The sequence below is a fragment of the Emydura macquarii genome, unplaced genomic scaffold (assembly GCF_026122565.2).
Source record: "Emydura macquarii macquarii isolate MOO-44397 ecotype Brisbane River unplaced genomic scaffold, CSIRO-AGI_Emac_v2 contig_2676, whole genome shotgun sequence".
Lineage (NCBI taxonomy): Eukaryota > Metazoa > Chordata > Testudines > Chelidae > Emydura > Emydura macquarii.
Genome location: NW_027132813.1, coordinates 45,677,750 through 45,701,416, shown reverse-complemented (window position 1 = coordinate 45,701,416; position 23,667 = coordinate 45,677,750). Strand labels below are relative to the sequence as shown.

The 23,667-nt window shown below is 42.2% G+C and overlaps 1 protein-coding gene across 2 annotated transcripts; it reads left to right on the top strand.

Moving 5' to 3' along the window:
- The first annotated feature begins 1,789 nt into the window (after positions 1-1,789).
- On the top strand, positions 1,790-19,821 carry LOC137164423 (uncharacterized). Of its 2 annotated transcripts, none has more exons than XM_067565306.1 (4): positions 1,790-2,218; positions 14,045-14,164; positions 15,548-15,595; positions 17,566-19,821. In XM_067565306.1, the coding sequence occupies exons 1-3, from the start codon at positions 1,813-1,815 to the stop codon at positions 15,568-15,570; spliced, it is 549 nt and encodes a 182-aa protein (XP_067421407.1). In that variant the 5' UTR covers positions 1,790-1,812; the 3' UTR covers positions 15,571-15,595; positions 17,566-19,821. The 2 variants fall into 2 exon arrangements, with proteins under 2 accessions (XP_067421407.1, XP_067421406.1); XM_067565305.1 differs by having other exon boundaries at positions 15,489-15,595.
- Positions 19,822-23,667: the final 3,846 nt, after the last annotated feature.

Sequence of the window (23,667 nt, the reverse complement as noted above, 5' to 3'; positions counted from 1 at the left end):
GCAGATATCACCACCTCAGCCACCTGGGAACCCGCATGGTGCATAATAAATAAATAAAAACTTCCAATGGAAGCCCACTTGGACCCGAGCCATTCCTTTCCAGGGGGGGCCACTGACTGTTCTGCCCTGGGGCCCAGAATTGCTGTCAGTGGGCCTGCACACCCAAATGTCACACTGCATGCCACAAGAAAACCAGAGAGACAGGGTAAGAACATCCATGTGTTGATTAGATAAACACGAGATGCCCACAGAAGAAGGCCCCAATAGAAATGTCTATGGAAACCACCTGCCCTGTTTGCTACTTCAGGTTTTCCAGCGTGTATGTCTCTCCTCATTATTTGGCTTTGAAAGGGATGTGGTTTCCCAGGCTTCCACCTTCTACATGCACACTCATTTTTGGGAGCTGCATCTTACATGCCACAGCCTGCCTTCAGCAACACAGCCAACATCTCTATACATTCTTGCAGGGAGGGGAGTGGAAAGGCCTAAAAAAAAAAATCAATATTTGCCTGCAGGTCTGTCCATTCACTGCTGGTCCTTAATAAACAACACCCTGGGGACAAGGGAATCCTCCTAAATTTGCCTTTGAATAATTTTTTTTTTTTAAATCAGGACATGTTTAATAAGTGCATTATCAAAAGCTGGGATTTCAGAGTTAAGAACATAGGAACGGTCATCCTGGATCACAGCAGCAACACATCTAGTCCATATCCTGTCTATAAGAATGGCCAGCACCTGCTGCTTCAGAAGAAGGGGTAATAAACCCTGCAGTAGGCAGTTATGGGATAGTCGGTCTACAGGGAAAGTTGCCTCCCAACCCCTACAAAGACTGTGACGCCCTGAAGCATGAGAGTTTCTATCTGTTCCAAAACTCATTAATTTAAAATATATATATATATTTACTGTAACAATGCTGGGTAGTCTTGTTATTCAGATAAATGTGGCCCTTTCTCAAATCCTGCTAAGTTCTTAGCCTTAGATGTGGCAATGCGTGCTGCAGGCTAATTATGCACAGCCTGAAAAAAGTATTTCCTTTAATCAGTCTTAAATATACTCCCTGTCAATGACATTGGATGTCCCCTTGTTAATATATTATGAGTAGTGCAGAGCAGAGCCCAACCTACCTTCTCTATACTAGTTATTAGGGTGTATAACTTTTGCATGTCCCAACTTACTCATCTCCTCTCTAAGATAAATTAGCTACTTCCAAAAGTTTCCAATTTGCAAAGTCCCTGTAAATAGGAGGCACAATGTTCTCTACATAAGATATTTTACAACTAAAGCCAAACTGGTTGCATATGGGTAAAAGCCCTGTTCTCTTGGGTTTTAGCCAGATTTGCTTCAGCACAGAGTGGTAGATTTAAGAGGATTGTAGCATACCAATACAATGTTGGGAATATTGCTGCTCTTACTCTGCCTGAGCCTTTCACAATTTCTCTCACACACAGTATTTCAGAAAAAGCACCTGAAAAGTTATTTCAAAATAAGCAAGATTTATCACTGGCCCTGATGGAGACTTGCTTTGTAATTCCCTGGAACTGAATTCTGAGATTTCAGCCTAGCAGGCCATAAAATGTACAATGTAGCAATGTCAAATATCATCAGCCACTTGGCTGCCTGCTGAAATGTATGTGATTTGGAAATCATACTTGTTATATCCAGGATGATGATTCACCCTTCTAGTGAAGCTATGACTTGCCTCTGCACGTTTTGCAATGCTGGCTGGTTTCATAATAGTCTAACTGCACGCTCTGACTTCTACCAAATTTCTCAGCAAACATTGGAGAGAGGAGCAGGCTAATTCCTTAAACAATGGCATTTGCTTTTAGACAATTTGTCCTGCTGGCTGCAGATTTAATGCTTGCCATGGCTCTTTCCTGCTTCCTTTATGCTTTTGTGTGCATCTGCATTGCATTCCTAACCTGCTTTGTGATCGTTGTCTCCTGGGGGATTGTGAAGAAAGTGGAGAGAAACATTGACATAAAAGGGAGAGCGTTTGTGATTCTAGTGTCCAACAGCTCCATCGGACGGACATTTGCCAGGAACCTGGACGAGGCAGGTTTCAGAGTGTCTGCTGCATGCTGGCCACCTGAAAGAAACTGGGCAAAGGTTCTGAAGGAGTATTCTCCAACCATGAAGCTGGCATCACTCCATATAACTGAGGACGAGTATAAGACGACAATGAAAACCTTGATAGAAAAGCACTTATCTCTGAAAGGTAATATTTAGGGCAAGTCTGTGGATTATATTAATATTAGAAATAACCCCAAAGAGCACATCTCTGTGTGAGTGTTCTCGTTTACCAGCCAGCTAGGAAGGCAACAATACTGTAAGCATAGATCTCTAGCTTCATTTATTGTTTGCATTTTGTTCTGCTTAGACAATAGTCTAGTCAGTTTCACTTTCTAGTTTTCATGCACTAAAGGGTAAACCTGGAGGGTTGCTAGCAGCAGGACTAATAACAGTTCCACTGCACAAGGGGGTGTGAGGCAGGCCAAGGAATGAAAGGGACTGGGCTGGGCCACTTGCTGTGCAGATTCTCTGCTTCTTCATTCCATGACAGGGGTGCGTGGGGGCACAGAGGGCTGGGGTCATCTCTGCAGAGGTAATGTTAATAGGCTGGGAGAAAGAACAAGAGATGGAAGAGATTTGATCAGTGCCATATGCAAAGGCAGTGTGCCTGGCTTTTTTTACTCAAATCCAGAACACGGGGGATGAGGGGGGCTAGAGGGGACCCTGTTGGATCTTCAGCCAAAAGCATTCTTTCAAAACTGCAGTTGGCTAACAGATTGCAGCCTTTGCTTTCTGATCTTAACCCCACCATAATTACCCATGGCTTGGTTGTCTCCAGATTAGATTACATGAGGCTAAACTTGAAGAAAATTCATAAACTTCACCTGGGACTATAAGAGGCAGCCAGCCTGTTTAGTTGCATTTCTCTCACTACACCTATGCTTGGGAATTTGCCAATTTCATTTCTAAATGCAATTTAAAAAGGTACCAGTAGTGAACTACAAAGGGCTAAATTGGCGGCCTGGATATACTAACACCATCTCTCTCATTGTTACTGTGAGAGATGAGAACAGCAAAAGTGTTTGAGTTAACAATTTCTTGGCTTAAATCGGAGGGGCCTGGCAGTCAGATTTTGAGCAAGAGCTAATCAGCTTTAGAATTTACTTCCCTGATTGGTTGGCAGAGCAAAATATTCCAAGGTTTCTTCATGCTCTCAGCTGTCTAGCCAGGAGGGAGTGTTACATGAAAAAGGGAGAATTTTAGATTTAGGTTTGAGGGGAAGTATCCATCCTAATATGGGCATTGGGCTGTTCGGTTTGAACGGATCTTTATAGGTGGTTGTACATGTGGCTACTTGTTGAGGTAGGCACCTTTTTAGAAATCCAAATACACACATAAAATTAAAAAGTATTTAGGGTTACAATAGTTGATACTAAACATTTTGGAAGGGATATGAAATCTCAGACTTCAGGGCTTATGCCATTTTTAACTGTTAGAGATCACGAGACAAGTTTTGGTGCCCACAAATCAAGAAGGATGTTGATAAATTGGAGAGGCTTCAAAGAAGAGCCACTAGAATCTGACAAAGTGGGTTTATGCCCATGAAAACTTATGCCCAAATAAATGTTAGTCTTTAAGGTGCCACAGGACTCTCTCTTTTTTTTTTAAGAATAATTAAAGAATTAGAAAACATGCCTTATAGGGGTAAGCTAAATAGATTGAGTTCCTTGAGTCTAAGTGTATGTCTACACTGCCGGCTCTGTGGTGATTGATGCAATGCGATTGATTGAGTGGAAGACCCACTCAATCAAAGCTGGAACTGCTCTCCGGTCGACGTGATTAATCCATCTGCCTGAAAGGAGTAAGGCTGCATCAAGCAGAGGGCGCCTCCTGTTGATGCAGTGCAGTGAAGATGCCGTGATATGACAATGTAAGTAAGTTGACGGGAGATATGCAAACTACAGGATGTAGCTTGCGTATCGCCCGTCAACCACCGGCGGCAGTGTAGACAAGACCTAACAAAGAAAATGTTAAGAGGTGCCTTGATTACAATCTATAAGTACCTACATGGGGAATGAATATTTAATAATGGGCTCTTCAATTTATCAGAGAAAGATATAACATGATCCAATGGCTGGAATTTGACTGGAAATAAGGACTGGAAATAATGTTCAGAGTAATTAACCATTGAAATAATTTACCGCAGGTCATGGTGGATTCTCAACCACTCGTCATTTTTAAATCAAGATTTGATTTTTTTCTAAAATATATGCTCTAGGAATTCTGGGTAGATTCTAGGGCTGGTGTTATACAGGAGGTCAAACTAGGTGATCACAGTGGTCCCTTCTGGCCTTGGAATCTATTAATCTAATGGGGGCTAGACTATCCCAGATCTGGCTACTGCAGGGTACTTGCAACTTCCACAGAAACATCTGGTGTCAATGACGGAATACTGAACTGGACAGATCTTGGGTCTCTTTTTTACAACTATTCCTAAATTCCTCAAATAAATTATCTGAAATACTGAATACCTGCAATCTCCATGGAGGTCAATCTGCATTGCTGAGGATATTGCTCTCTCGGTCACCTGAGCTGATAAAAATCAGCATAGTTGTTTGAAGCCTATGGGTCCAATGATTTCAAAGAACCTATGCCGATTTATACCAGCAGAGGATCTGGCCCAATAATGTAATTAAGACTTGTTTTTGCTCCCATTTGATTGATTGAATATGTATGCTTGATGAACCCAATGAAAAGCTTTTCCCCAAAAAAGATTTCTCACTTAGAGGATCCTTGCCATTTTACCTTCAGATTCTTTAGTACAGTGTTCCCTTTATGGACATTAAAATTTATTTTGCAGGCATTCACCTGCTTACACAGCAGATCAAAGCATTAGTTCAGTGAAAAAGACTTGCACCAACAGCCTTTGATTCCAGTGTTGAAGGTTTCATGTGAAAGGTCAAGGTTTTTTTGGTGGGGTTGATTAAATAGTTGTGGCATTGACTGGTGAAATCCAAACTCCTGTCATCAACTGCTTGGAAGCAAAACCAAAAACCACATACAGTCAGTTGTTGTGTGTGTGTGTGTGTGTGTGTGTGTGTTCTCTGCATGTTGCACTGGCTCTGATCAGGTAGACCCTACAGCATACTTTGATCCAACTACCCAAGACGAACAGACTCAGTTCAGTGGTGAAGGCACTTGGCCAGGTTTATAGCCGACAAAGCACAGTACTAGTATCCCAGACTTTACAAGACCACTAATACATGTATGCCCGTGACAACAGATCAGCTCAGTGCATGGCAGGACTGTGTCCCCTCCTAGGCCAAACAAAGCGCTAAGGCAAGGCATCCCATTATTTAGAGACTGAAACAAACAATCTGGGATAAACAACTTATGTACCACCTTGTGTGTTTCATGAAATGTTTGTTACCTCCCTTTGTACCTTTCTCCTGATGTTTCAGATAAAAACATCCCTAGTCATCACTTCTGTCAAACCATCTGCTTGGCTGGGGTGTTCTTGTTCTAGCCTGCCAGAATGCATTTACATATTCAGTGTGTTTTAGCAATGTTAGCAATACTGGTGCTGAGTTCATGTACCAGACAGTGAACTTGCAGGCACACATCTGCTTTTGACAGGGCCTGACATTTGCTCATAGCATAACCTTTGCTGACTTTGGTTCAGGCCTTGCACCAGGCCCATGCACCAGGCTGTCTTTCTACTACATCATTAAATCCCCACCCAAGAGGCAGCATGCCTACTGGTCTTTCCTGAAGAGAGGACCTGGAGTTGTGGGTGGGGCAGGAGTTGCACCTCTGGCATAAGATACATTGGAACAATTGTGTGGAATTTTTTTTTAAAGATTTTTTAAAATTACGGTTTGTTGTGCAACACTTCAGTTTCCATTCTTGTTTTCCAAAGATGGAACATATCTTTGGGAACAGCTTGGCCTTGTCCACATGGGAAAGTGTTACCACTTATCCCAATATAACTTTACTGATATAAACTTGCATACTGACACTCTTATTTAGTATAAGAATTTTAGTTTAAAGCCCTTCCTGAGGAACAAAAGTTATACTGAAAAAAGATGGTATGATACCACAATAAGAGTGTCCATGTGAGGGATAGTAGCGGTAGAATTAACAGTTTAAATTGTCACCTTTACTTATACTGGTATAACTTTCCTATGTAGTTAAGTCCCTAGACCTGAATCTTCGGTTACACTAAAGCCTTTTTATACTGCTGACAGTGTAAATTACTTTAATACTTGCTTTAAGGTGCCTTTACACTGACACAGTGGTAAAAGGGACCTTAGTGTAAGTGAAAATCAAGCCCCTCATGTAATGTAAACCCATACAGGAATTGTTGAATATTTTATAAAATTAACCAGATTCCTTGGTCACCTTGTAATCTGTGCAGGAGTCCTCGTGGGTTTATAAGCTCCATCAGAATCCCTGCAAGTGTTATGATCTCCAACGGTACTGCTGCAAGTCTAATATACTTTGCTAGAGTCTGTAAATATTTTGGGGGCAGACCCTCAATGACATTAGTGAGCAGTTGCTTGTACCATTTGTCCTATTGACATCAGTGTGTCTATAGTATGATTATTTACCATCATCTCCACATGAGTAGAATGCCTCATGTTGGGAAAAAGAATCATTTTGTCAGGAAAGAGGGGGAAGAGACAGTCTACATGACTAATAGGTTTCTTCGTGTCTGTAAGAAATTAGGCACACATTTTTTCAAAAGGATACATACCTCAGGCTAGTGACACTCAATTATCCAGGTGCCTTTTCATGCTGAAAAAAGGCAGACATCACACACAGATGATGCAATGCAGACAAGTAGTCAAGAAATTGGGGAAGTCCTATGGCCTGTGTTATGCAGGAAGTCAGGCTATGATCAGAGTGATCCCTTTTGACCTTTAAAAAAAAAATCTATCAAGATTTAATACAAAGATCATGCAAGAAGAAAGTCTAGTTAAAGATACAAAGATGACACATGGAATAGGTAAGCATGTCATGCATGCATGATCCAGCTCCTTTTGCTGACATGAGTTACACAATTCCTGTATTTATCTACATGCAAGCAGTTTTGCCAACCACCAGCGTTGAGAAAAACACTAATCAGGTGCTCAGAAAAATCAAGAGATTGGTTTAAAAATCATGAATTTTTAAACAAGTAAGAACTGTGGGATTCTTTTTATTGGTCTTCTGGCCTTTGAGCCTTTAGGGTGCACTCTGATCATCTTTTCACGTTTTTCTCTGAAGCAATGAGAGCTAGAAACGTATGTTTTCATTTACATTTATGAGACAGTCTCACCTAATCACTTGCCTCCAGGAGCATCTGATATTGCAAGAGTTGCTGACATGGTGTATGAATGACCTAGAATCCAGCTGCTAGAGAGACTGCTGCAACTCATGTTTGTGCTGCTGTCTGGACATATTGCCTGGAACTGTTGTCTCTTGTTTTATGACCTTCAACGCTGGCTGCAATGTGAGACCTGGAGGATAGCACAATAAACCAAGGAAAAACTGGGAAGATCCTTAAGGCTAAATATGAATGTGAAGCAGGCTCTTTCCAGCCCAGAAAAGATATAGGCAAAACAAAACACAATGCTTGCCTATTAGGGTGATTAAGTCTTATAGTGCTTGTCACAATGTCACCCAGCCTTCCTACTAAACACAGGAGTTAGGGCACAGTATACAAAGGGTTAGTCAAATGCTAAATGAAAATCAGTACTTATTGCAGCCTGCCTTGAAGGTCACCTGGCCCTAGCTTTTGCCAAGTCGAAAGAATTCCAGAGACAGCAGGTCTCACACAAGAGCACTCTGCCAACATGCATGGAGTTCTCAGATTTCCCAGCCAACCTTAACTGCTGGGGCAGGATACATGGTGAAAAAGGGTTTCAGATAACCCAGTCCCAGACTGTTCAGATTTTAAAGACCACCACCTACAGCTTGAATGGCACCAGTGCAGATTTGAGCACAAGTGACATGTGTCTGTGCTGGCCCATGTCACTCAGAAGCTGGGAACTTAGGCGCAGGTGGTGTGTGTGTGTGTACACACAGCACTCCACTGCATGGAGCTGATTGCAGGATCAGGGCCTTGCACTCCTGTTGGAACTTCTGGATGGACTCCCAGGGTAGCCCCAAGGTTAGCACTTTGCAGTGTATTATACAGAAAATCACAGCCTTTTCTGTGTTCTAGGATAGTGTGTTTCTCTCCCCATTCTGTTCATTCCTTCTCCATTTATTGCTTTTGGTTATTGTATTCCTTTTCCCTGCCTTTTCCCAGGCTCCCTGCAAACATCCTCAGTCTCTTGAGAGATCCTCTTTTCTTTTCTTCTCCATACACTTTATTTTATTCTGCTTTTTCCCCACATTCTGGGCCAAATACCACTACCATTTTCCCTGTGCCTGTCCTGAGACTTCATTGCAGCTGCACACAACAGCAGACTGTCCCTGGGTGTTTGATTCCCTTTTCTTCAGCCTCTGTGACCCTGTCTTATTCTGATTTATTTAATTAGTTTCATTTTCCAGCTTCACAGTTCCTCTCCCTCGGACAGTTTTTTCCTCTCCTTTATCCACTCTACTCTTTCTTTCACACAGCTTTCCATATTGCTCATCCAACCTTCCCATCATTCATCTAATTGCTTCTTTCTACTTCCCCCTCCCCTTAAGTCTCTCATTCCCTTCATTCAAAATACTATAGGATTTTGAATATTCAATGTGTATAGTGCCATGTCTTCTGAATACCTTCAGGACACAGCTGAGGTGAAATCTGGGCCCCTCTGAAGTAAACAGCAAGACTTCAGTGAATAAAGAGTTCACGTCTGGGTCTCAGTTTGGGTCCCAGATCATTGACCACCTTTGAATGTTTTGGACCTTATCTGTATCTCACTTTGTCCATCGAATTAATAGGGATAGGCAATATCTACCTCACAAGGGTATCAGTGGACATTAATTGAGTTAATACCTCAATAGTCTGGGGCCCCATTATCTGAGAGACTCTCTCTCACTCTGAACCCATCACAGTGGTTACAAACAATTGGGAAGTATTTATTGTCAGAACCAATGTCTGAGGATTCCATTGGCAGCCTTTGAAATTCTGGCCATAAGTGACTTGGCCAAAGCCATATAGTAAGTCATTGGAAGAGCTGTAAAGAACCATGGGGAATTTCTGGCTTCCAGCCCCAGGCTCAGTCCACTAGACCATCTACACCTTTTCTAAAGGACAAGCTATTCTGGCAATAGTAGTTTCACAGATAATGGGCTTTCATCTGCAAGGCTGCCTTCCCCCATTCATCATCCCTTTGATTAGTCACAAAATTAAAGTCTGTGGAGTTTGTCTCATGATTAAGGATCTGAGGGATGGTGCTCTTATGGTGAATAAATGGGGATGGGGAGGGAGAGAAGACATTTGGGTTGTGCATTTGTGCTATAGCTATGACTAAAGCAGCAGCTTTTTGTGTTCCTTCAGGCTTGGCCACATTGTACATTCATTTATTTTATGAAGAGATAACCCTTACACCTTTCCCACTCACTTTTTCATGCTAACCTCACCCCAGGATCAGTGACCAGACAGTATGTTATTTCTTACCCTGGCAAATGGAAAGAAGGACTATATTTTTCTTTTTCCATTGTATAGTTTGTTGCATGATCACAAGAGAAGTAGACTCACAGCCACCTGTCATTCTAACTCACTTCCGTGATCAGTCATGGTAGTCACTAATCACAAATGAAACACAGCGTAATCGGCATTATGACTGAATAAGGCAAAAAGATATCCTATGGAGGGATTCATGCAATATTGAAGAGTGCTGCATTACTCATGGAACACAACAATTGGAGTCCATCTCTGACATGGAGGACATTTTCACAAGCAAATGGTGGCACTTGTAGCTAAGATTTATAACTTCCTGTTCATGCCCATAATACATGTGTGTGTACAAACATCATGCATGTATCTTTGAAAATCTGACCCACAACTACAATACCTGTCTACCTCATAGGCGTGTTGTGAGGAATGTTTGTGAGGCACTCAGACACCACAGGGATTAGGACCATATACTGACATAGCTAAAGCTGACTGTACTGTTGTCAGATGACGTGAAGCCATGGAAGTTGATCTGTTTTAGGACAGCATGTGTTCTGAACAGTGCTTTCTATCCAAAGCATTTTGAAAGGCATCTGAACTTGGTCCACTTTTTGCCATATTTATTAGGATGAGATATTTAGAAGTTCCTAAGGAGCTTAGGCACCTAACTCCCAAGAACTTTTTAACAGGAGTTCAGCACCTAACTCTCTTAGGAGCTCTTGTAAATTCCTCACTTTCATTAAAAAAAAAATACACCACTCAAATAGCTCCCTTTCCAGAGCCCAGGACATGAGAGTAAACACACAGTTCAAAATAGTTACATCAAGAAAATTAGCAGCCCCATCTCTTAGTAAGTAACTATGAGCAGAGTCAATATGGATCAGAAACTTCTTTCCCCCCCACAACACCACTTTCCTCCCCGAACGGAAATCACCCCTGAGCTGCTTCGGCCCTCCTTCAGTTCCTTCTCAAACTGATGGGCTTTGCAGCATGCAAAGGGAAGCATCTTCCCTGGAGACCACTTTGTTAGCAGTCCCCAGTCTTGTATCCTGGGGGACAAAAGGGGAAAGTCTGACAGAAGCATCACTACTGATGTCTGACGTAGCAACATGTAGCTTCACCTTCAATGAAGCCTCCGCTAGATGGCCCATATACTCATTGCTCTGTGGGTTCACAGGCCTGAGTGTTACAGGCTTCATCCTGTAAAAGGTTGAGTGACCCTCTGCTCCTGTTGTCCATGCTTAGCACCACACAGAACCATCAATTTTAAGGCCAGATGGGCTTCTTTCTGTATTTGTTATTTAAAAATGGTTAATGAATATTTTGGCCAAATAATTTAGAGGCTAGAAGCTGTTTGAGGTCTCTTCACTTTGACTATTTGATAGTCAGTATGTGAAATGGATCATCTAGGTTCCTGATCGGATGGATTAAATGCTTTACACAGAAGAACAAAGTAAATAAATAATGGTGATTAACAAATTGTAAATGAATAGGCAAGTACACTTGTTCCTGCACAAATACCATGCCCTTCTTCACAAGCACACGTCTATTCAAATGGTGCAAAATTCTCCCCTGTACAGAGGGCCAGGACAAGACATTTTCACCACTAAATACTACTTAATCCCTAAAGACATGCTCATAGATAATATGGCCCAAAGAGTTTTGGTTTTGCAACTAAAAGGTCCTTTTCTATTAATAGTCCACTATTACTGCTAAAACCAAACACCCTGGCCCTTAGAAATGTAATTAAATGGCATAATCAAATAATTGAGATGTAGTCAATATAGAGCTAAAACTGGATTCAGGTATTATACCTGCCCCTTTGCTCCACTGCCAATATTTGTGGTTTTAAAATTTAAACTAAGGTTTTTCTTCTGTTGCTGTGTGAATCTTTCACACAAACAATTGGGGAAACTGACAGACTATTGAATGATAAGAGTGAATGACTATTAGCATAGATCAAAAGTTAGAAAATTTCCATCTCAGTTTCAATTTGGCAGAAACCACATTTTGCAAAAAAACCAAAAACATTGGCAGAAGATTCCTGACTGGCTCTAGTGACTATACGCTTCAATGCACAAAGCAAATTACTAAAACACAGAGAAACATCCGCCCTCTCAACCCAGTTTCATTCAGTAACAGATCTCAGGTCATACTTCTAACTATAGTGGGTTAAAAATAAAAGGTCCAGACAGATATAGGACTTTTAAATGTATAAAGTCCCTTTCAATAGCTACAATTATGGTAATAGAAAGTAAGACCACATAAGGTTAGGATGTTGAAGTGACAGAAGGCTCAGACCACAGCATACAAAAGCAGGGAAATTCTGGGTTAAGGCTGTAACCCATTTCTTAACCCGCACCCCTTTCTAGTCACTGGGCTATGCACTAAATAAAATGCTTCAGAGGCTTGACTTTCAAGTTGCACTTCTCTCTTTTACTAGAGAACTCCTTCTCTAGTTTTATTCATGAGCCATAAACCTGGAAAGCAGTTCTTGTCTGATTACATCACTTATGTTGAACTACATGACAAAGCAACACAACATGATTGACATCACAATGGGAAAGGCCAGGGGGATAAAGGTATTTTAAGTCAAAATTCAGTTTTCTGAGAAAGAAAAGGAGCAAAATATCAAATGTGCTGGAGCAGAATAATCTGATGCAAGGGGAAAGCTTCCTATTAACTCCAGGTGGTATGCACAGTGAGCTACATGCAGCTTTGGAGTAATAATACTAAATCCTAATTCATACTTTGCACTTCTACTGCTGAAAAGCATAATACCATATATCTCAAAGCACGTGACCATGATGGGTAAGTATTGTTGACCCTATGTAAACTGGTGGATAGATACACCAGCCAGGGAATTAATCCAAAGCCCTGTCCTAAGGGCAACTTCATTGCCACAAAAGGATTCAAAACAAGAGCAAAGCAACTCATACCATTTGGTTCCAGCTACCAGAGGCCTTTACAGCTTTCAACAAATGAGAAGGGAAGAGAATACACTCTTCCTCGGGTACCTTTCCTAGGCCTCTTGGAAGGTCCCCATAGAAGTACTTCCTCCAAGGCCTTATTTCAGCCCCTGATCACCATGTGAGGATGAGCCAGGAGAACTCCTTTTATTCTCCCCAGCAGGCAGTCATGTGATGACCAGCTGACCCCTCTCCATCCTGTGGCCTGTCTGGAGACTATAACTCCCAGTAACTCCTGAGCTTAAAGGGGATCTGCCATCATAACAGACATACTGGCTTTGTCTGTGCTTAGAGATCAGTGCTTTGTTACATCCTATTTCATAGATGCAAAAATAGAAATGCAAAGAGCTTAAATGATGTCTCCAAGTCAATGTATATGTCTACACAGCAGCAGGGAGATGTGATTCCCAGCTAGGGTAGACATAGATGTGCTAGCTCCACTTCAGCTAGCATGCTAAAAATACTAGTGTGGCCACAGTGGCATGGACTAACAATGCAAATGCATACTCAGGGTGTCAGGTGGCTTGTCCAAGCCACAGCCCGTGCCGCTATGGTCGCACTGCATGCGCTTGAGCAGAACTACCTCATGTACGTCTGCCTGCACTGGGAATTATACCTCTCAGCTGCTTTGTAGACTTACCCAGTGGCAGTCAGCTGCTGACTCCCATTCCTGTGCCCTGTGGAGTTGCAGCCATTTAAATGGGGCCTGAATTTGTCCCAGTACATTGTGTAGATATGATCTATTTGCCATTACATGGGGAAAGGCAGTATCTTAACAAGGATGGGTTGCAGGGGGAAAAGAACCCTGATGGCATTTTTTTTAAAAATGCCATTTCCATTTTGATGAAATTTTATTCTTGTTAAAATTTTCTGACTTGCTCTAGGCCTAAGTAAAATATTTGATAATATTTTTGGATGAACTCATAAAATCAGTTTGACTTTCCACCAGCAATCTGACATCACTTCTCTGCTTAACCAGGCCACATTGGAGAATAATGGATTGTTCATTATTTGTACCTATTTTCCCACAGTTTATTTCATGCAACAGTAGAAATATTTTGCAGAGAGCTGACTGAAGCTTTTTTAAATTTAACATTTTTTTCACACAAATAATGTAAATAATGTGAAGATTTTCGAAAATTTTCTTGACCTTTTTGTCTACAGCTTGTAAAAGTCAAGACGAAATTTTGATGAAATATTTTCATTAAAAATTTCTAAAATTTTTTGCAAAACATTTTCACCATCTTTTCAGTCAGCTTTAATACGAAGTACGTAATGCTAGCACATTTGGAAAATCTGCGTTTCCAGAGAGCTGCCTCATTTTTTATCTAAATGTAGCTGATACTTGTAATATTTCTTTGTAAACAGAATATCTGTCACCTTTATTTGTGTGCATAGCAACACTAGAAGTAATATGAAAATGAATTTTAAAAGTTAACAAGCTCATTTTATGTTAATTTGACAGGCACGTATGGGCTGATGAAGAAGCCTTCGGTCCTGATGTGGGAAGAACAGGAGCCACAGACAAACAGATTCTCTGAGGAAAAAACTTCTTGTAAACGGACGGATGTTTGCATAACTCCGGGTAGGATAAACTTTAGACAGTCAAGCACATCTGAATATGTTGCTCCTCTCAATCCCTATCTAGACTAGGAAAAAAATTATTTGAAAAAAAATGTGTAAGCCTATTTGTTTTAATTAAAATGGTTTTACAACATCACTTAGCACCTATGATGACAGGGTTTAATATCTTTAAAAATGTGGTAGCTGCTCCTGGTTAATTTTTGATGGCACCCCTCTCTATGGTTGACCATAACTAGTTCTAAAAGCATATTTAAAATCACATATTTAAAAGATACACACACTTTCTTTTCTCAACTGGGCAGGGCCTTATTGTAATTAGAACTTGGCAAATAATTGAATTTGCAGTTCAGTGGCCAAACTGGGGTGGGTGTGTATCATTTTCTGCTTGAATGAAATGTTTCATTTGGTTTTTGGGTGTCCTCCCCCCACCTTTTTTTTTTTTTTTTTTTTTAGAGTTAATTCTAGCTAATTTTCAAAACAAAAAATGCTATCATTTTGTTTTGAAAATATTTTTTAAAAAACAGTTTGACTTTTTCGGATTTGTTTACCCTGGTTTTTTTCCAGCCAAACTCTTTTCTGAATTTGACCTAAATTATGAACAATTTTGGTTAACCTGACACTTCATTTTTCAGCAAATAATCTATTCACTGAAAAAATTTCATCCGGTTCTTGTTGTAATATAAATAAATCATCTGGGGCCCAATCCTCTGAGGTGCTGAGTGCCTTTGGTTCCCACTGCTGCCATGGTGGTTGATATTTAAGCCAATGTGGGTGAAGATTAAGAACAAGAAATAGCAGTTCTCAACAGTCTCTCAGTATATTAAAGGATCGGGCCTTTATCTGGGGAAGAGATTGCCTCCTCTTCTGTTTTTCATACAGTTGACTAAATAAAACTATGGTAAGACAGTAAGGACTTGTCTAGACTAATACTTAGGCCACGTCTACGCTTAAAAAATAAATTGACCTAATATAGGTTAATTTACAGCCACCACTGTAATTATAGCCATGGTTGATATCCACACTGCCCTCCTTGGGTTGGTGGAGTGCATCTTCGCCAGGAATACTTCCACTGACCTAAGGGGCGGTGCGGGGAGCTGACCAAAGCTGACTTGGGTGGACAAAACTCTCTAGTGTAGACCAGGCTTAGTTTGTGGGAAGCTGGGGTGAAGATCTACCTGGCACTAGCCTGCCGTACATTAAGGGTATGTCTACATCTTAACTGGGAGGTGTGAGTCCAAGCTCACATAAATGTATCTATGCCAGGTCTGCTGGAACTAGTGTCTAAAAATAGAAGTGTGTCTGCAGTTGCTTTCTTTTCTTTGCAGCCTTTCTCATGGCACTTCTCTTTCTCCCCATGAACTATGCGGTGACTTCTGCAAAGAAGAAAAGCCTGCAGTTACTTACTAACCTGCTGAAATCCAAACACCGACAGGTGAGACAACATCTGCCTCTTGACAGAGCTAGGCTCCACTCACATCTCACTCCTGAGCAGATGCTGCCCCAACCTCCAAAAATCAGGGTCAGGTGTGTTGTGGTAGGTATTGATCATCATAGCAGGGGAGAGTCTCAGTCCTCATCCACAAAGGAAACATGCAGAACACCTTCAAAAGACGAGGGTGTGAGCTTTAATTCATAAATGTTATGACTCATTACAACAAACTGTAACCCACTAGCCCTCCTTTGTCCTACGACTGCAGAGGTCTCAACTGTCCATTTCATCTTCGGTGGTCTTTTGCAACATGTGTTAACTTCTTATGCTAATCTGTTCCACCTTGTATTTAGCTGTGTTACTCTCAGTACATTTCCCAGACCTGAAGCAGAGCTCTGTGTAAGCTCGAAAACTTATCTCTCTTACCAACAGAAGTTGGTCCAATAAAAGATATTACCTCACCAACCTCACTAGACATATGCCAATATTAACCTTTTCCTGCAAAGTCCATGCATTTTAACCTATGTCACATTAAATGATGTCACCTCCTCTTATGCTACCAAAAAACCTCCAAGGCAGAACCTTCCTCTGAGTCTCCCATTGGGTTCTGTGTTGTCTTATTATTCAAGGTTCAGTTCTGCTCCTGTAAGCACTTCCACTGGGGAGAGCAGATGTCCCAATATTATCGGGACTGTCCCAATATTAGGGACTTTGCAACTATACCGGCCTCTTATAAAAAAAAAAAGTGTCCTGATTTTTCACAATTGCTTCCTGGTCACCCCAACTTCCACTGAAATCAGTGGAACAACTTAAGAATGAAGAAATTGGTCAACAAGGATGGCAGAGTGAGGGCTTTAAACTACTTGGGGTGAGGAAAGTGGGCCAAATCCTGTGGAATTCTGCAGTCAGTGGAGTTACTGTGAATTTAGGTTGGTGTCAAAGCAGAATTTGTCCAGGCCAGTCTCTAAAACTGAGACATAATGATGTGCAGCACGCCTGGAACTTGGCACCTATGGGTTTCCAGAAGGAATTTAATGTGCTTGTTCTGAACTATAAAGCCCTAAATGGCCTGTGACCTGTCTGCTTGATGGGCCATCGCTCTCCCACTGCAATACTAGCATAGCTGCAGGCAGTGGAGACCCTCAAGCTGGAACATATAGGAAAGAGAGCTGCCGGCAAGGTGTGCTCCAGCAGGGGCCCCCAACTTTGGAATTCATTCCTCTGCTTGACCCAAGATAGCCAGAGACTATTGACCTTCTGCAAAGGCTCATTTACTTACCCATGCTTTTGGGGAAGGAGTAGGGTAGAGACTGCTTTTGTGTGTAAGGTGTGTGTAAGGGTCTCTTCTTATCCCGATTGGCTTTTTTATTGGTTAAAGGTGAGGAGAGGCTCCTGGTTCTATATATATATATGAACGTATTTCTAGTTGGTGGCAAAGCATGTAGATACAGCACCTCAGATATATTCAGGCACCTAATTCCCATTGATTTCAATGGGAGTTGGGCACCTAAATACCTTTGAAGATCTGGGCCCTAGAGCCTGATCGAAAGCCCAGTAAAGTCAATGGGAGTCTTTGCATTAACTTCGGTGGGCTTTGGATTAGGCCCCAGAGCTTGGCCTACATGCTTTTTGAAAGAAATATTAGAAATTAAAATAAATTAATATAAACTCTCTAATTTCATCTGCACATGCTCACCAGGGGCTATGTTGTAATTAGGGTGACCAGATGTTCTGATTTTATAGGGACACTCCCGATATTTGAAGCTTTTTCTTATATAGGCACCTATTACCCCTCATCTCCTGTTACAATTTTTCACTCTTGCTATCTGGTCACCCTAGTAGTAATAGTGATGATGTGATATGGAAGGGAAAACAGTTCAGTATGAATGGGATAATTTGAATGAAATGTGAGTGAATAAAAATGTTCAATGCTGAATAAAGAGATAACACCCTCTCCAATTAATTTATTTCAGCACAGAAGGAAACTTGTGGAATAACTCAACATGTTAATAATGCTATAGTGAAAAGGAGCTGCAGGGAGGAGTAGCTTGGAACAGAACTGACTGATTTCTGACTTGCAAGAATTAAGTGTGGAATGGTGGCTTCAAACTCAGTCATAAGACAATGAGAAAACATAGTGAAGTAGATCAAGATGGAAGAATATTTCCCTAATTGTATTACAGGTCTGTAATGTACTTTCAAATCAAATTTGTAACCGAAAGTACAGTGATTTGTTGAAGTTATACGTACTGGGATAAATGATCTAAAATTAAAAGAAACAATGAAAAACTTTTCTGAAAGACTACTGAGTGTTAAGCTTTTGACATAGGTTGCTATGACTTGGCTTAATTGATGGACAAAATGTTGGTCTTTCATCTCTCAAATTGCAACTCAGAATTATCCTTTTGCTCATGTGAAATGTCATCCAACCCTGGCCCACAGAAAAGAATGAGACCTTGAGGCACCTGAACTACAATTCCCATGAGGCATCACTGTGGCTGAGGAGGCTGCAGTTAAGCGTCAAACTGAGTCAAAACTAAATATTTCCATTCAACAACATCAAAAGGTTTTGTTTTGATTAAAGCTGTTGAAATGAAATGTCGCAACATTTCTGAATTGAAAGTTTTGGTTCCCAGCCAAACTTTTTTGGTCTTCAGGTGATTAGCTTTTACCAAAAAGTCAACATTTTCTGTGGAAAGCAGACACTTTTTGCAAAAGCAAATTAATTTAGTCGGACACCCAATCTGCAGTTGAAAAATAGTTTCAGTGGAACATTTTCAATCAGAGCAATAACATTTTGTCCAAAAATTCCTTGTGCAGTTTCAGATGGATAATGTATTCTTTATTTTTGCCGCTAAAATGTTATGTGTCATGGATGTGGGCTGTTAAATAGCTGCTGTTTCAAGGATGGGTGAATGATACCTATTTGTATTCACAATATTATGTACAGTCTGATTGTACAGTCCTTATTTGGACAAAACACCTGTTGGCTTCAATGGGAGTTGTGTATCCTTAAGGACTTGATGATAGCTTGTAATTTGTTTATAACGCTTTATGATCCTTTGGGATAAAAGGAACTATACATTTATAAAATTATGGCTGTAAGGCAATGCATTGTCAAACCCAGTTATAATATACCTTCCCTAAAAAAATTTTAAAATTAAAATTAGCTAAATCAAACTAATGCAGAAGTGATATGTTGAGATTTTCAAACTGACGAGGGGATTTGAATGCTCAACTCCCTTTAATTTGAGTGAGAGTCAGCCGCCTAAATCCTTTAAGCAGCCTTAAAAATCTCAGTCGTAATATATAACAAAATTGATATAATTCACTGTTAAAGCTAACGTATCTTAGAACAGTTATTATTGCCTAGTCTATTTAAAAGCCAAAATATAACCTCATTTTGCCAGATGAAAATAAATACACAAAAATCAAAGCTGGTCAAAATTATTCATTCAGGTTTTATTTTAAAAAAATGTTATTTTTTCTGAAGCAAATGTTTTTCATGGAAAATTCTTTACCCCATCCCTCCCCAAAAATTGATCTTTTTGGGACAAGGGGGACAAGGGGGACAAGGGGGAGGTGTAGGGCGCGCAAAAATATTGTAACGCAAGGACAGCTAAGCATGGCAAAGGTGAGGCCCTAAAATCCCTAGTAGGCTTTGTGCACAATAGCAGGCCCCTTGTGGGCCAGGCTTAAAAATACCCTCAGAATGAATAAAAGCAAAAATAACTCAATCACAAGACTAGGTCTAAAAAAACCCTCGTCAGCTTTAGCAGTAAACGGCTAACCGCAAGACCAGTTTAAACCAGCTAAAGGTCAGCTTCAGCAATAATATAACTACCGTCAGCTTATTGCAACTAACGTCAGTTTATAAGGGTGGTCCCTAGTTAACTGCCCATAAACTAACAAAAAACAAGTGTTAAGGCCCAATCCCTACGTGGATTAAAATATACGTAACCTATCGCTAGGTGAAGCTCATTGCTAGAATCAGGGAAAGAGGGGTATAATAGGACCCCCAGGTGCTGCCCTGCCCATAAGGCTCTCCTTAAATCCGTCGAGGCGCTAGCGGATGCCCCGGGCGGGTCAGTTCCCTGATTGCAACTCGCTTCATAGGGTGAAGAATGGGCCTCCTCACCCTCGTGCTGGTAAGCGCCTTCTTCTCATTTCTGGCAGCTTTACTTTTTGTAACCCTAATCATTAAGTGTTGCACAAATAAATCCAACTGTAAGCACTTCCCCCTTGTCTAGCTGCTCTTTTCTCGCCACTAAAATCTCAAAATACAAACCTTCCGCCCCTGCGGAGCACAAATGGCGTCACAAACAGAATCTCGGTGTAGTGAGAAGGGCAGACGTGACAATGCTCCTCTCTGGGAAAAAGGACAGGGGAACTGACAGTCGCCGCATCCCAGGGTGAAGCAACACCGGGTTGTGGTCTCCCGTGGTGACACTGATGGACCGGTTAGTTGCACTGGCAGCGTGGCCTGAGTTGCAGAAGGTTACGCCCTAAGGGTTGTTGAAGGCACTGTCTGAACTTGGGCTGGAGAGTAGAGGGTGGTTGGAGCAGAAGGCTGCCGGAGAGGTGGGATGGCTCTTCCAACGGCGCTCCGAACCCTAGATGATGAGGGGCGGGTGGAACAAGTGCGTCAAGTTAAATGTCAACAGGATCTGACAACAGCTAAAGACACGCAGATGGTCGCCTGTAAAGTGGTGGAATCAGCGGTGTTGCAAGCTGCTGAATGGGAAGATAAGTGTGCAGCCCTGGCGGTCTGGCTAGTCAACACCCAGAGGTGAAGAAACAGCCGGAAACTGGTAAAAACCTGCCGAGTACGGTCTGTCGTGCGGGCGGGAGACTGGGATCCCGTGACCTGGAAGGGGGAGATGGAGGGCACCTTGTCGGAGGACTCGGATTAAAAGGTGGTCCAGGATGATAACCAAGAGCCCCTGCCAGTTAATCTCATGCCCCCGCCCTTTAATCCTGAGGCTAGTGCTCGGCCTGTAATGATGGATAAATTGGTTACTGTCCCTGGGACTGGGGACGATGCAAAGCTCCCCAGTAATATCCAAAAAACCTTTAGTACCACCAAAATAATAAAACTCATAAAAAATTTCAAGCAATGTCCTGGAAAAGGTTTAATTCCTTGGCTGGTACGCCTCTTCAACTCAGGGGGCTCCAAACCAATGTAGCGCCCGGCGAAATGGCACAACTAGTTACCTTAACCCATATCCCAGGGGTTCGCCAGGCATTAAAAAGGGCACCGTTGTCAAATAAACCAGGTGCCCTGTATCACCCTCTTACAGTGTGGGTCCAAGAGACTATCCAAAAAACCTATAACAATAGTGGTATGTTAAAAAAGGCCGACATGGGTCATTCAAGGCTGTGGCGCACCATTGCTGAGGCCATGAATCAGCTCCGTTGCGCAGCAGCAGTTGCAACCATCTTTGCCGGTAGGTGCAATGCTCCCGAGAATGAGGTTTTTAACCACCTCTATGCATAGCAAATTAATTAAAAATGCCCCTCAAAAAGTGAAGGGCGCTTTACTAGCTGTCTTGGGCGGGTCCATAAAAAAAATTGAAATGCCTCAAAAATGCTAAGTCAAATGGAGCAAATAAAAAATTGGGAAGGCGTAACACGGGGGGCTCGGCAGGTGGAAAAAAATCGAAAAAAAACTTTACTCACAAAGTAACCCGTAAAAAAATGTTTATGGCCCTTATAAAAATAACCCCTCCACCCCAAAAAAATCAATGGCATCCCCACCAAAAACCTGCTGAAGCACTACAAGGCGCTAAAAAAAAAAAAGAAGTGGCAGCCTCACAATAAAATGGTGCAGCCTTCTGTGCCGGTGGCGCCACCAAAAAAAAAACCTGGGGGGTGGGGGGCAGTCGGTATGGTACCCTAAACTCTCCCAATAAAAAACCCCACCCCGCTCCTTATAAAGGGAAGGCGGGTCCCCCGTCTCTCCCCAAGTTCAGGCTTATACCCAGGAAAACCTACACCCATATGTAAAATTGTCCATTTTTTGGAAGGGGGGGAACACGCAGTGGGTTATGGCCCTAGTAAATACCAGGGCAAAAGTCACCCTGCTGCACAGCAACCCCAGTCATTTCAAGGGCCTCAGGGTAAATGTGAAAGGCTACGGCGGCTCCCAGGTAATAGCTATTATGGTAACAGTAAAACTAGCCATAGGAGGGAGCCCACCTTTTTGTGCTACAGTCCTCATTACCCCCATACAGGAGTACATAATTAGCATGGATGTATTCCTGGGTAAAACAGTCCACATTAACTGGGGTACCTTCATATTTGGTCAATCCCCCTCTTTAAAAGCTGTTAAGCCAGTCCTCTGGAGTTATGAAAAATAAAAACCCTTGGTTATTCCCCCTCCCCCAATGCCCATTATGACCCCACAGTATCGTTTGCCTGGGGGTCATACTGAAACTGGTAACACAGTCCAGGCTTTGCTGGCTGTTAAAATTATCAGACCAGCCACAAGTCCCTTCAACAGCCCGGTGTGGCCGGTGCGCAAGCCAAACAGCTCATGGCAAATAACGGTAAACTACTGGGTCCTAAACAAGCACGTGCCACCCTTGGCTGCCACAGTCCCCAACATCGTTACTTTAACTAAAAATGTGGTATGGGCAGGTGGTGCATGGCATGCGATAATAAAGCTTGCTAATGCCTTTTTCTCAATTCCTATCCAACAAAATAGTCAAAACCAATTTGCTTTTACTTAAAATTCTCGCCAATTTACATTCCAAGTTCTCCCACAAAAATATCTTCACTCCCCCACCCTGTGCCACGAACTCGTGGACCAGGACCTGCAACAAATAACGCTCCCAAAAAAGGTACGCCTCTTTCACTACATTAATAACATCTTACTAACCTCAAATAACCACCCCCCTCCCCCAGGCAAAAAGCCTTGCAGGCAGTCATAAAAGGTATAAAAAAGCGTCGGTGGGCTATAAACCCCAACAAAATCCAGGGCCCCACCCAAACAGTAAAATTTTTGGAGGTACAGTGGTGTGGCCCGTACAAGGCTATTCCCAATCGGGTCGTAAACATCATTCAGGCTGCGGCAGTCCCAACCACAAAAAAGAAAAGCGCAGGCCTTTACAGGGCTCCTAAGCTATTAAAAAAATTGTATTCCACACTTGGACCTGCTCCTGCGGCCCATTTATCAGATTACAAAAAAAAAGGCAGTGTTCGCTTGGGGTGCTCCCCAGCAGACTGCCTTTACAGCGGCTAAAAAAAGCCATTCGGCAACATACCATGTTGGCCCCCCCCCCTCGCAGTCTCGCCCATTTAAACTTAACGTGCTTGTGCGTGATGGCGTTGCCTCATGGGGGTTGTGCCAAAAAAAACCTGGCAAGCGCCGCCCCGTTGGCTTCTGGTCCAAAAAACTGCATTACACTCTTCTCAAACAAACTCTTGCTGCTGTATACCAGGCATTACTGGCAACAAAACGGCTCACGAAACCTCAGTCGGGAACCATGCACCCTCCATTGCCCAGAGGGGGGTGGATTAGGGATGATGATCACCAAAGCAAGACCGAAGTGGCTCAAATGCCCACACTGGTAAAATAAAAGTGGTACCTGCAAAAAAGGGCCAACTTAAAAACTACTAAACCTGCTGCAACTAAGCTCGCGTTATTAGGAGCAGTCAGCTTTGCTAACCCCCCGGGTGACACCACAGGGGACTTGGCGCTTCCCACACCTAGTCCATTTAAAAAGGCGCTGCCCTTCAAAACCTTGGCCCCACAGAAACAAGGTAGGGCGTGGTTTACTAATGACTCTGCCAAGTATGTAAATGGCAAGCGACAGTGGCGGGCGGTGGCCTATCAACCCAAAAATAAAACAATATTGTGGAAGTAGGTGCAGGTGGCTCCAGCCAACTGGCAGAGCTACAGGCTGTAGCCATGCTATGCCAAAAAGATCCCGGGCCCACGGTTGTCATCTACACGAACAGCTAGGCTGTGTTTAAGGGGCTAACCCTATAAAGTCCCACCTGGTGGGCTAAAAAGTGGCAAATACATGGCAGACCCCTGTGGGGTGGAAAAAAATTATAAAAGAAACTGTAAA

What these genes read in the sequence shown, in the direction of transcription:
- LOC137164423 (XM_067565305.1), top strand. Translation starts at nt 1,813, where the DNA reads ATGGCATTTGCTTTTAGACAATTTGTCCTGCTGGCTGCAGATTTAATG. An exon ending in GGATGTTTGCATAACTCCGG is followed by an intron (nt 14,165 to 15,488) that starts GTAGGATAAACT and finishes TTTTCTTTGCAG; the next exon opens with CCTTTCTCATGGCACTTCTC. An exon ending in TGAAATCCAAACACCGACAG is followed by an intron (nt 15,596 to 17,565) that starts GTGAGACAACAT and finishes AATTTATTTCAG; the next exon opens with CACAGAAGGAAACTTGTGGA.